Here is a 14,562-nt window from a genome sequence, read left to right on the forward strand (position 1 = left end):
TCCTTTAAAACAGATCACGACTCCACTGTGACACTGACCCTTTGCTTGATATCTGTCTTCATGGTCTATAAGGCCAATGCATATTTTTTCTACTTTTTTAATTTAGTGCTGTCTTTGGATGTCCAAGTGTTATACATTTATGTCCATATCACCATGGAGGCAAAATGTATAAAACTATATAAGGGGGGGGGGGAGATGAATAACTCGATTTCATACTTCATTCTAAAATGAATAAAAAATATTACTATTTATGGAATAAAGAACGAGAGGATCAAACTCTGAGGACTTTTAATCATGTTTAGGGTCACGTTGAGTTCACTTTTTGATCTTTAATTTGATACCAAATATAATCGATTTATATATAACCCAGTAGTTGTTATCTAAGTATATAAAGACCATAAATCAATACAGTAACAAAAGGAAATGACCTTAAATACATGTAAAATAACTCAACTTGACAATAAGAGTATAAAACAAAATCATAAACACTGAAGCTGTTGAAGAATTGCTATAGTTATTGCAGGAGGAAATTGTACATGTATTGCAGTTCATACAGTCATAATCTATATATATTTATATATATATAAATTTGTGAAGTTATACATGTACACATATATATATATATATATATATATATATATATATATATATATATATATATATATACACACACACACACATATATTATATATATATATATATATATATATATATATATATAATTTGTTTAAAAAAAATTAAATAATGACTTTCTGAAGATAGGCTTAATGAACTCGACCTGTATTAACTTGGATTTGGGATTTGTCTTCACGTTTTTTTTTTACTTCGGTTTCTACGATAAGATTGTATTGTCTGAACAAAGTTGATAGAATGGTCACAGGTAATGTTTATTGGCAGAGAGAGAGAGAGAGAGATGTAACATCAACCAATACAGGAAATGACATCGCTTATCACAACTAAACGTTTTTCCAGGGTAAGCTTCCATGTTGCAAACTCACTGCCCTCTATATAATGACGTATATAGATTTGATCATTAAATGAAATAATACTTTCACAACTATCATTAAAAGCGTACTAGGGCACTAGAAATGGTAACTTATAACGTTATAAATCAAGTTGGTTTCTGCTATTGGAATCGATGCAAATACGAATATTTTTAAAGGCTTGTCTCTATTTCCAAGCATCCTTATTCTGAGCAAACGGTTAATGACTTTGTTGATGTTAGCCTAGTAATAAAGGCATTCCGTTGAGGTGGAACAATTTGATTGTATAAACTTGTAACTAGTTCCATTCACTTGGAGTATCGTGGCGTTGGTGCGTGCGTAGTAAAAGGATACCAGTTCATCCGCCTAACGCCAAATCGTAAAGAGTGTGTGTGTGTGTACTCTTGCTCTGAGATTCGTATGGAAAATACCAATACATCTTTCTGTGTGTGCGCATCGCATTTAGTATGTGATTCGCTCTACATAGGAATCTTCCACATATCTATTCTAAGAGGCGTGGTATATACTCAAATATAACCGGCGTTTCTCAAGATTGTCAACGCATACCATTTGGTAAGTAACATCTTTATTCTCACATCGAAGAGCAAAAATATCCACCACTGATTCATGAATTTATGATATACCATGTATATTTGATTGATAGATAGGTGCCAAAACATAAATTTGATTGATGCTTTTGTACAGACTATGTGTACACGTGCTTTCAGCGTGAAGATTATGTACTTTTTTCATCTGTGTCAGAGGCGCCGTGGGTTTCCGGCGTGATATGCATGTAGTATATAGTTATCGGGTTCAGTCTGAAGTTTAAGACATCAAGTGTAACGCTATGTATTTGCGTTATATATATGTGGTTTGTTTTATATCATGCGGGGTTAATTTGACTTTGACTTGATACTTTTCTCTTTTCTATTATACGTATATATCCTATGTAAAAATAGTAACATCTAAAAATACCACTTAATAGTAGCACTATGTATATACTTGACTTAGTATAGCCTAGGCCTATTAAAATATCAGACCTACTTCCACGTTGGATTTATATATGCATATATTCATGTATACCTTTTCATCTTATGTCCATTTTTAAGTGTATCATCGAGGATGTGATTATAAAAACACTAATACAAATATATAGAATTATATTGTGACCTGCATGCTGTATAGCGATGTTTTAAAAAACGCTAACGTACACGATGGCTTCGCAATAGGCCTCATCCTTGTGAGGGCTTTTTATTTCGCCTTTATAAAGCAGAGAATATCTTGCGATGTAAACTAGAGCTTTATTATAGTTGCTGAATTGCTCATGCGTATAATACCCGGTATACCATTCCAGTGTGTAGTATGTATATTCGTGTAACTTCGCTTGTGTTCCAATTCCTACGATACTGTCTTTGAATACGTTAACAATCACACGCTGATATCATTGAAATAACTTTTGCGTAAAATACGGAGAAACCACAATTTTCCATGGTAACGCGAAAAAGGAAATGATGACCAATACTACATGTAGAAACACGATTAACAATTCTGTTTCACGATGATTCCAGCAGTAGATATCTGTAACATTTACGTAAACATTTCCTTCCTGTATTATAATAACGAAAGAAGACCAGTAATGTACTCAAAAGACACAGTTAACATGGTTAATGATTGCGTGAATCTTAACTGTACTGTAGCTTTCAATATTATACTTTCGTTTTTTTTAAGGAAAGTTTATAATAAATATATATATATATATGTATAATATATATATATATATATATATATATATATATATATATATATATATATATATATATATATATATATATATACAATTTCATTCATTTCTATAGCACGTACCGAAATTGCACGATTGAATCAATGTGTGAGTCATTATCTAAAGTATAATAACGAGAGAAGACCAGTAATATACTCAAAAGACACAGTTAACATGGTTAATGATTGCGTGAATCTTAATTGTACTGTAGCTTTCAATATTATACTTTCGTTTTTTTTAAGGAAAGTTTATAATAAATATAAATATATATATATATATATATATATATATATATATATATATATATATATATATATATATATATATATATATACAATTTCATTCATTTCTATAGCACGTACCGAAATTGCACGATTGAATCAATGTGTGAGTCATTATCTAAAGTTAGCACTGAGTGTTGAAAACACTGGACATTGAAAACGACTGGTCTTTCCATTGCTTCAGTGCAACGAATTATTCATTCATTCATCCACTGAAGGGCAGAGGGCTAGAGGCACGAACACGATGACTCAAAATAATCAAAGAAGGGCACTCTATAGTTTAAACAGGCTCAAAATTCTTCCTTTGCTCTGTCATAAGGTCGTATACATTCCCACTATTACAGAACAGTTTAAAATCAAAGGCGCACCCCCTCCACACGAGATGGATGAAATTCATCCATGCAGCCCACTTATATGTACCCGTCGTAGCAGGGATATAAGCACATGTAGGAAACATATATTATTTGGTAATTTTTTATCTCCCCCGAAAATTATTAATAATTACACATTGGGCTCAGAAATTATAATGATTTTCCGGTAATATGATTATACGATGGAAATGAATATGAAAAATTCGTTTTCACCAAAGATTGTCCCTATATTATTTATTATATGTCAATTTGAGAGAATGGCAGACGGTAACTATTGTACTTTTTGTACACTGTTGTACGATGATGAAAACGTTCTATATCGAGGGTATTGTATCGGAAGGATGCCATTGTAAATAGAGCGATTATAACATAGTCATTAAAGTTAATTTCCCCAAGTGTCTTATATATACAGTAATTGCTCTGAAACGAAAGTCCAAGGGGAAATAGTATGCAAATAATGCACGTCATCGCGGGCATTAGAAATAAATATATGCCCAAGGTACATTGGAACATTTCTAACATGTTGTAAAGGTATATTTGTTATGCTAATGCATGAACAAAATGTCGTGTATTATGAAACATACGATGTATCGTGATGTTGTTCCTTATTATTATTTAAAAACCATCCTCACCTTAAAACCATATGTCCGGTTATTAGAACTATTCAGTAGTATGGGCCATTAGTACAAGTCATAAGCACATTTTCCTATCTAAAACATATGACCGATCATGACTTGTGATATATTTCCACCAATCATTTGATTTTATATCCATATTATCATTTTATAATTCCTATTTTCGCTGCTTCCCTATCCACCTGTATATTTCTTGCTGTTAAAATCACTGAGGGTTTATTAATTAATTAGTTTCAAATAACTGTTTAAGATATACGATGTAAATTCAACAGCGGATCTTCCTTATGAGGACTGTAAATTGTATCAAATCAGTATAAGGTCTCTTAATTCGACTGGTTACAATACAGCGTTCTCATAAATTTAGTTTCAAAATATTGAACCAGCAATTAACTGTTCAAAGAAAGTCAATTTTATTTTGTGTTTAGAAAGATGATTTTCATTTTTTTCGCATGCATAATTATATCAAATGTATATGATTACTTGAAGTGCATGTCATTTTCTCACTGTTTAAGCACTAGTTTATATTTGAGCCTATCGCCCATCATCTAGGCCTATAATTTCCCCATTTTTTTTTTTTGGGGGGGGGTATATGTATATTTAGTTCACGAAAAGGATTATGAATCATAATTATACAAATAAATAAAAAGGCGAACGATTATTAGTGGATGGATCTAATAAAAGTCTTTAATAGCTTGTGTGATGTAGATTACCTACTGTGTATATTGATTAATTGAATAAAGTGATTATTTAGGGAAAAAACTACAAAACGAAACATGCACTGTATATTAATTATTAATGAATGTGCAAAAATGTTAAATGGAGAAGTAATCTTTCATCTCGAATGGAAGCATGTATATAGCTTAATCATCCAGTAGCGTTGTGCAAATTTCAATTTGATGTGGAGTTCTGTGCCATTCTGTGTCTGTTTTTTCTTGTCCTAAAATAGAACTAAACGGGCAATTTACATCTCCTTGGAGTAGACACAAGATATTTTAAAAACAAGTGGTTTTCATTTCATTTCATTTCATTTATTTTCCACAAATCAATCAAAATACAAAAACATATAACTCATTCCAAAATAGTATGCATAATTACAATATAAATGCAGATTCAAAGTGGATGGACCTAAAGTAAAGCAAAAGCTTGTTGTGGATAGGCCCTTAACAAATAATTAATGTGTAATCATTGATAGCTAAAAATAGTAACAGAAAAAATAGAGCTGAGCTCGGAGAAAGTTACAGAAATGGACAAGGACGAAAACAGAGAACGTTACAAAGAACAGGGACACACAGGTTACTAGACAAGACAAGGAAGACAAAGCAAAACATAAAAGAAAGAAAGAAGGAAAGAAGACCCGTCTATTATATTGCTGTTTACGATTGCGACGTTTAAGGATGACATGAAATATTTTGACAGAATTGGTCGTATGCCAATGAAATAGAAAATAGTAGACGGGTCCTTTGTAAGGGTATTCTCTTAATCGATTAAAATTCTCATTTAACAACGACAAAGCGATATTTTGGGGTTTGATATTGGAATGAAAGTAAAGGGAATGATAAGCTCTTTTTCCAAATTTTATCAAAAAGATCTTTTCCTTGTCCTTCCACACGTATTTCCCAAAAAGTAAAAATTCATAATTCGGACAACTTATTTAAGGTTAGAAGTATAGTGCCATACACACTTAGTAGCATCGCTCTCTCGTTCGGAGATATTTTGGGCCACGCTTGTTAAAAACTCTAGTAAAAAAAAATGTAAAAAAACAATAATCTCAAGTGAATTCATTAGTTCTTTATAATCGCTTGAATGGCATGAAACGCGTTATACTGGCCCATATCTTCAGTAATGTTGTGCGTCAATGAAAATATATAGGTATCACCCAAGCGCTATCTTGAGTATATGAGTAAACATGCTTACCATATTTATGCCATGTACGTGTAAGGTGTTAGCTGATTGGCATTTCTCTCCGGTTCTGCTTCTTTGCTGATGTTTTAAGTTAAAGATAATTGTCAGTATTGTACCTGGGAATGGAAAGAGAGGGAGGTGCACGTAAGAAAGAAAGAAGAGAGAGAGAGGGGGGGGGGGGGTGAGACTGAGAGAGGGCCGGGAAGAACCAATATCTTGAAGAATAAAATTATACATTTTTACGATCAGAAATATAATTTTATATATTTTATCACTCGATATTGTGTTCAAATATTTTTTGTCAAACGGCATACAATGCAACCATCTTGAGCATAACCAACATAGTCATGATATGAGACAGAAATAGATGCAATATATTATCACATAACCTTGCGGCACATGATAATCATAATGAAGGTATTCTCACAAGGTCTCTCCTTTCTCTTTCTATTATTATCGCATATGCAGTTCAATCGCCTGAATGAAGATGACGTCACAATTTGTCACGCTCGTGATAGCGGTAATCGTCTGCTCTTTCGCAGTCGTGAATGCACAAAACAATACAGGTAAGTGCCTACTATTATTTTCCCCAGAGGAGGGGGGGGTGCAAAGCAATGTAAAATGTCATAGAATTTATTCGTTTATTAGAAAAGTACACCATAACACACGGAGAGGGAAGAAATTCATTTCAGATTTTTTTCAAGTTCGTTTAGATCGTTAGAATAGATAAAAACGAACCCTATATGAATTTTGTTATGATAAAACTATCATGTGTTTGGTTGCTAATACTTGTGTTGTAAATGACAGTGTTCTTCATATTTCATATGCGCGTGACATGTATCGCTTATTGAATGCTGGAAGAGTGAGACAGTAGGGGGAGATATGTGGGGGAGCGGCATAGCGATGACTTTTCTTCAAAGTCCGTGCACTTATCAACGCGGATTGATATCAATATTAATTTACTAGGATATTTATTAGATATCTATCTAGAAATTTGAAGGAAACGATATTGTTTATTACATTATGCACACAGAAATAACAATGCCCTGGTATTTCGAACATGCACAACAAACTTGTATTGATTCATCCATACATATTACGTGTAAGGAATATTTTGTCTAATAAATAAATGACTGCACAGTCAGCTTTTCCATCAAAATAAGGATAATGGGAATAAAAGCGAACAGAACACTAAAATAGGCTAATGGAAGCATGTCTGCTTATGGAATGAAAATAATTTCAACATATTTTCTTCATCACAACAATAGCCATTGTGATTTGCACTGTGGTTTATGCACAAATGAAATTAATACGAGGTCAGACGTGGTGACAGCTCGTGTGCACAGAAGACACTAAAAGAGGCGGATCCAGCTTTGTCCATTAGGGGGGGGGGATGAGGCGCGAAAAAAACAGCCAAATTTACCACGATCGCCTCTTCTAAAAATCAAAGCAGGGTGCAGGTAGTCATAATCTCAATTGGTCAAAATAATAATGCAACCTCAAAGCCCGAGCTATTTTTTATAATGACCTTAAAATGGGACTTTTTAGGAACTTTTCAGAAATTCATGAACAGAACACCTAACACTATAAACAAATAATATAAGGGCAAAGTGAAAGTTCTGTATAAACTGACCTGCAAATGGGACAATTTTAAGGACTATAATGTAAAAACAAATCAAGAACAGGATAATTTTCTCCCTATGATATTGTGATCGCGAAGCGCGATGTTAAGTTTTCTGGTATAATGACCTAAGAATGAAACAATTTAAGCATATTTTGTATTCGAGAACATGATACATATCTCATGAGACAAAATAATGCGAGCATAATGAGCGAATCTTATTGGTTACGACTTAAATAATAGTTTTTGTTAGCATGGATTCGTTGGAAATCTTAATTGTTAACATTCGCATCCTCCTCCTCTTCTTCTTCTCCTTCTCCTCATCCTTCTTCTTCTCTCCTTCTTCTTCTTCCTTTTTCTTCTTCTTCTTCTTTTCTATTTCTTCTTCTTCTTCTTCTATTTCTTCTTCTTCTTCTTTCTCCTCCTCTTCTTCTTCTTTTTCTTCTTCTTCTACTTCTTCTTCTTTTTCTTCCATTTCTACTTCTTCTTCTTCTTCTTTTTCTTTCCCGTCCCCCTTGCGTCGCCAATAGGGAGGGGGTGGCATGCTTCGCCCATCGGATTCGCTTGATACTTTCAGTGACCTATAGGGATATCAATCAAGCGATCGATCGAATAAAAGAACATGTCATAATTTTATCCTATTTGATCAGACGTATGCCCTTTTATTGAACTTCATGACGATTGTTATTTAGACCCTAAATCACCAAAATCATATCGATAAAAGAACTGCCACAGATATATCTACAGGTCACGTCTGAAATGCTGATGTGGATTGACGTTCGTCGCTCTACAATCAACATCGAATAGTATTTGTCTGTTTTTGCAGGTTTTATTACAAATGTATCAAATGACCATCATAGAGAATTATTAATTGGAATGTGATATGTAGCATGATATCGGGAAAGCAAGCAGTTCCCAGGGCAGTCGGGTATTTAGAGGGAAGGGGGCAAGTACCCCAGATGACTTTTTCAGGGGCACAAAAAATAAAGAAAGGAAAAGGGCTCACGGACACTGTAGAAGATTTCAACCTCAACACTAGTGGTGCTATTTTTCAGCGCTCATGTGGCAGGCTCACCCCTGCGTCAGATAATGGAAGCCATTTGAAAAGGGACCTCTTGATGTGCAACTGATTCCAGTAGAAAACTAAAGTCTTTTATTTAAAAAAAACACAGCGTTTAGAAACTTTAGATGATAGATTAAAAATGCACTAAATCTGCCTGGTAAAGTGTTTGTTAATATATTTCTGTACAGCTTGGGGTTGACTTTGCACTTATACTGAATTGTCTTTGTATTAAGACCAACATGAAATTTAAATGATTTAGCTGAAAAGCAAAGGCGACATTTTACAGCCCTGTGTGACATGAGGTTCAGATAGCAGGTCTATAACCTGTGAGATTACAAACATATAAAAGATCATCTCAGCATGCACCAACCAATCACCAGTAAGGATTTGGCTTCCCTCCTTGGCCTATAATTCATCACAATTATATGAATACACTTCCCCTCTCTTATTAGATTCGAATAATGCTACCGATGCCCCCAGCCCGGTAACGCAACCCCCTTCGACCCCCCGACCACCCGTTTCATCGGCACCCCCTCCCAATGAAGGGACTACGGCAGCAGCAGGCACTGTTACCTATGCACCTGTAGACGGAGACGATGGCAATAATATGGACGGCGATGGTGATGGTGATGGTATGGAGGGCGACGGCGATATGGACGGACATAAAGGATACGATGATGACGATAAAGACGGAGGTATATATTCAAACGTCTTTGAAATCGTAAATTGCGCGACAAAACTAAATCAATTTATCAAGATTTCTAAACACAGGTCTGCTTTAACATTTTAACCTCTTATAACGAAAAGGCAAATAATATGTTTTTCATATTTAAGTTTTCATTGAAATAAATCATCAAAAATCACGTTATTTACAAAGGATTTACATTATCAAAACATAAAATCACGGAACGTAAAAAGAAGAATAAATATTTTTTTTTTTAAATAGATTTACTATTGTAAAATCCTGAAAGCAAATTGGGGTGCTTTCCAGTCAGATCTTTCCAGTGATTTTCACTGATAAATTTACTCTTCAATCATATGCAAGGATTTCACTGTAGCTTATAAAACAAGTAGTAAAAATCACTGACCTCATTTGTTTCATGAAATACTCATCCGATCCTTTATCGTATCTTGAATCCATTCCAAATTTATTCTTTATAATAGTTAAATCAGTTTATGTATGCAAAAAAAGAGGTTTCATGTAGCCCATGCATTGAGTAGCAATATTAATATTTGTCTTCGTTTGCTTTTTTTATTTATCTAACTGCCAGTGGACTGTATACAGTAAAATGCAAATATTGATGATGTATGTCTTGTGTGTTTTCTTGACTTTGATGTAGGTGGATTGAATGATGGTCAAATAGCTCTTGCCATTATTGCAACTTTACTTATTTTGGGAACTTTGGGGACCTTTTTGGGACTGTGTTACTGGAAATACAGGGGGTAAGTATCAATCGCTATGCATTACATATTTTATTTGTTTAGCATTACACCCTAAATTACAGAGGTTTAAGATGAATCCACTTTGTCTCTTCTCGGTGATAATTCTTGATTTAAATTCAATTCCTATTAATTTATTTTCTAATCATTGGATTTCGATTAAACTCATTAAATCTAAAATCAAAATCCAGTATTTTATTATTCACTAACCCTAGCCGATCCCGATTTATATTAAATTTATGATATGTATAGTGTAGGCCTATATTCGTCAATAACTCACAATGTTGGCATTCAATAAAAAAAATATGGCAATCACCAATCAAATTCATTGTTGCGTGCACCTAATGTTCAGCACACACACTGTTGACCAATCAGAATGGTTTGTTGATACATCCAATTAATTGTAATTAAATCTGTGTGTCGCGCGACCTTGTCACAAACCGTCCAACTTCTTGACAAGGAGTGTCAATCATCACGCTGAGATTCTGGACACCACAATATTCTGGCGAAGTCCAGTGATATTCTTCTTACGATTTAAAAATAAAAATCTCATCCGATTGTATAAAATATTCTTAAATCATTCTTATCCGCAAAGGATTCCCAATATCGCATTGCAAATATGCATCTTAATTCCATAGAAAAAGATTGCTCGATGACGTCACTTACGTCAGTGTATCCCAATGAATCATTCCATTTCCGCAAGTCAGCTCTTTTTATTTATGGTCAGACGTCGCAGTACTCCACAAAGAAATAAAATATTTTTCTCTCTCAGATGATCTTATGAGGTATAATCCTTTATTTATGTCTCCCTCTCTCTCTCTCCTTTTTATTTTCTTACAGAACTTCATACGTCACGGTCACTTCAGAGACGACATACAAGCAATAGTACCAACTCTATCCCCTTATTATTCAACAATTTCAGTATATTATGGTATCGCGTGTAGCAATAACGTCATCAATAAAAAACAGATCTATTTGGTCAATATATACGTTGTACATTATAAGCGTCTTTCTGTAATCATTTAATACAAGATAAGTTGCCTTGCGATAAACGGAACATTTCCAATTTAAGTTGGAGATTAGAAAACCGAAAGCGTTCCAATCATTTTTTACCTGATGTTCTTGTGTGGCCGCCAGCAGTGACCCTTGTTTCTAATTTCTTTACATTGCTAATTTGCAATGAGTGACCCGAAATCCAAATTTAAATTTAAAATGTTAATATAATAGGAGTTAGAAACCAATCTTTCTCAATCATTTTGGGGATTGGTCGCCAAGCACGGTCGCATAGATCTATTCCGATCCAAGGAATTTCGAGAGTTTATCCGAGGGGTTTCGTTGGAACTATCTGTATGTTTGTATACAAAGTGCTGGTTGGTCAATTGAAATTGTTGTCGATACAGTAACTCCTAATCGGTATTGCTTGCTGGAAAGTTTCATCTATCACTTCCAGGACTGATCACTTCGGCAACTTCGATGTAATATCATTTCCATTAAAAAGGGTAGTTGTGGCTTTTTCACATAAACAATAACGTGACAGAATAATTAATTTCTTGATATTCATATCAATACATTCGTATGGGAACTCAGAGTTAGGGTCTTTAGTGCGAATAATTCAAGTGTTCGCCAAATAAGGCCGCTACGATTTAAGAGCTGTTATAACTCTACTTTCTAGTACTAATTTACACTTAACTTTTCATAATATTGTGGAGTTCACGATGATCATCTCTTATGTATTCCGATTTAAAACAAAGAGGCTTATTGTACTTATTAATATTATATTGTTAAAATAGTGTTGAATGCAGCCTTTAAGTATTTCTCATCAATTGAATATTTTATGATATTAGCCGTAGTTGTTTCGTCGGGTAGAAACTGACTTTAAAAAATACATATGATAAAAAATGAACAACAACAAAAGTCCATGTACCATGATTTTAGCAATATTTTGTGTCTATGTTGAGCTGTGAATGAATTGCTAGAATGCAATTTGATACAAGTCGGTGCTGTGTATACCATCAAAATGTATCGGTTAATTTTTAAAGGATATGTATATGGTGTAGAACTACTTCTCGGCATTTGTGGAATCTTTCGTAAGCAGGCGCCAGACGATTGTTTTGTGCCTGCAAACACCCTAACTATCAGTGATTAAAAAGAATAACATGGCAGGAAAAAGGGAGCATATTACAGAGCAAAATTGGTTGCCTTGGGTCGGGTGTTTTAAGAAGCAAATGGTCGAAGTCCAACATTCGTAAACTCTGGTCGGCGGAAGTAAAAATATAACTTAAAAATAGCTTTTGGAGATAATAAGTATGACGCTTTCAAACCTTAATTATCTTTAAAGCCCCCCCCCCAAAAAAAAGCAGATATTTAAGTGAATGGAGCGTGACAGTCACAATGTTGGATTCATTGTTTGCGAGATACTAATCTTTCATGACATCAATAGACGTCGTAGTAAAATTACATTCATTTTGTCATCACATCATTGATCCTTACATGTAGTTTTCGTATTTTTTATGAGTTTATTCCTGAATAAAATGTATGTCTTATATATTCACACTAGGTAGTGTTGAAAATATGATATTTGTAGTTTATTAGTTTAAACATGCAGACGCACAATGCGTCAAAACGGTGCACTTGCAACCGGCTTTAAGCTTGATCGAACAAACCAGTAAAGGTATCATTATGGACGTTCTTATTTTCTTAATATCCAATCAAACAAATCTTGTTTTTTATCTATCAAATATACCTGAAACTAAATATTCATTTCCTAAAGCCATATAATCGTGTTTAAAGATATACCGCACAGATATTGTATCGATGTTGAAAATAGTATATGTTTTCATGTTGTAGACTTTTATAGAGTTTAAACTTGTTTATTATAGAGTTTTAAACACATGTTTGCTCTCAGGTCTTCTTGGTTATCTTTTGATTTCTTCAGGGGCGACACCGGGGTGGGGGGGGGGGGGCAGGGAGAGGCAACCCATTTGATTTTTAAAATATATAGTGAAAGGGAGAAAAAGAATAAGCGAAGAAAGATAAAACGAGAGGTATAGGTCGTTGAACTAAATATTTCAACTATAATTCAATCAAGAAAATATGTCGCTTGCCCCCCCCCCCACCCACTCTCTCATTAAAATATCCTGGCGCTGCCTTGTGCTTCCTGCATGGCCAAATTAAAACTTTAAATACTCATGTACTCATTCATTATAATGACATTCGTATCTTAGATTTCCTATGTAAATACTAATTTTGATAGCTAATTATAATAATGCCCATTGATGTACAGTTTATCCATTTGATTTTATTCTATATCAGATCACTGACTGCTCACACGTTATAGCTTGTAAGAAAAAATATAACTACAATAATATATGCATGTACATATTTCATCATATTTGAATACGGAGTCAAATAATTTGCCTTACGTATATACATAGGCCTAATTATTGAAGTAGGCATATTACAAGTACCACTGGTATTTTTTATTCTTCACTACTTTTCCGTTGAAAGAAGATAAGTTTTCTCAGTAATGGGCCCGACTTTACTTTTATGCATGATGCTCTAAATTATAATTTACAATAACGAAGCCTAAACCTCTTATTGCCTCCAAATTAGCATGACGAACTAGGCATTAGTAGCCACTCATTTATTGACTTAAACTTGTAGTAAATTTACTCAGGATTAGATGTATTTTGACTGGTTTCGTATAAGTTATATTTAACTCATCTTTTAAATAGTCGCTCTGAAAACTTAGTTTATCAAAACCGATGAGCCCATTTCATGAAGACTTATTTACGATTATGGTTGCTTTGTCATTAGCTGAAAACAAGGATTTGTAGGCTGTGTTACCATGGTAATTGCAAAGATTGCATCGTGAGGGAGTTTTAATAATCGTATAGAAACGGGCCCAGCCGTTATCTGTGAGTTGATTTCGATCGATATTCATTTTTTAACCTCTAAAAATTGATATTGTGATCGATCAAAATATTTTGAACAACTATGTGTGTGACTGCTCAGCTGTATATCGTCGTAGATTATGATAGTAGAGTTATCAAATAGAATGTCGGAGTTTTTAAATTTCAAATAAATTGTGGACCTTTTGCCTACCTTTGAATTTGTGTGTTTGGTTTTGGTCGCTTTATAGTCTTGTGTAAGTCATACAAGAGAGGGAAGGGGAGGAGGAAGGGAGTAGGAGAGAGACTGGCGTGATAGTGAGGTGCAGAAGTTGTAGGGATAAAGTGAACAGGCATTTTTTTAACCTCATAATCATGCGTGTAAGGGAGGGACGGATATACATCAGGGTTAATAGTAAACCCCACAAGATTGTACTAGTATATCCAAGTTGGCTGGTGGAGGGGTGGGGCGAGCACTTCAATCAAAAGGAGAGCACCATGCTCAACACACGGGCAAGACCAATAATACTTAAAGTAGTGAATTCAAAAAACAAGGTAAGAATTTAGGAGGCCAATAAAACAACCATGATATATGA

General features: G+C 34.1%; 1 protein-coding gene across 1 annotated transcript; it reads left to right on the forward strand.

The window, feature by feature from the left end:
- Positions 1-1,032: 1,032 nt before the first annotated feature.
- Positions 1,033-14,187, forward strand: LOC129271197 (WAS protein family homolog DDB_G0292878-like). Its single transcript, XM_054908572.2, has 5 exons — positions 1,033-1,556; positions 6,421-6,518; positions 9,089-9,331; positions 9,977-10,079; positions 10,917-14,187. Exons 2-5 carry the CDS (start codon positions 6,434-6,436, stop codon positions 10,960-10,962), a joined length of 477 nt encoding a protein of 158 aa, XP_054764547.2. The 5' UTR covers positions 1,033-1,556; positions 6,421-6,433; the 3' UTR covers positions 10,963-14,187.
- Positions 14,188-14,562: the final 375 nt, after the last annotated feature.

This window comes from Lytechinus pictus, chromosome 11 (genome assembly GCF_037042905.1).
Source record: "Lytechinus pictus isolate F3 Inbred chromosome 11, Lp3.0, whole genome shotgun sequence".
Taxonomy (NCBI): domain Eukaryota; kingdom Metazoa; phylum Echinodermata; class Echinoidea; order Temnopleuroida; family Toxopneustidae; genus Lytechinus; species Lytechinus pictus.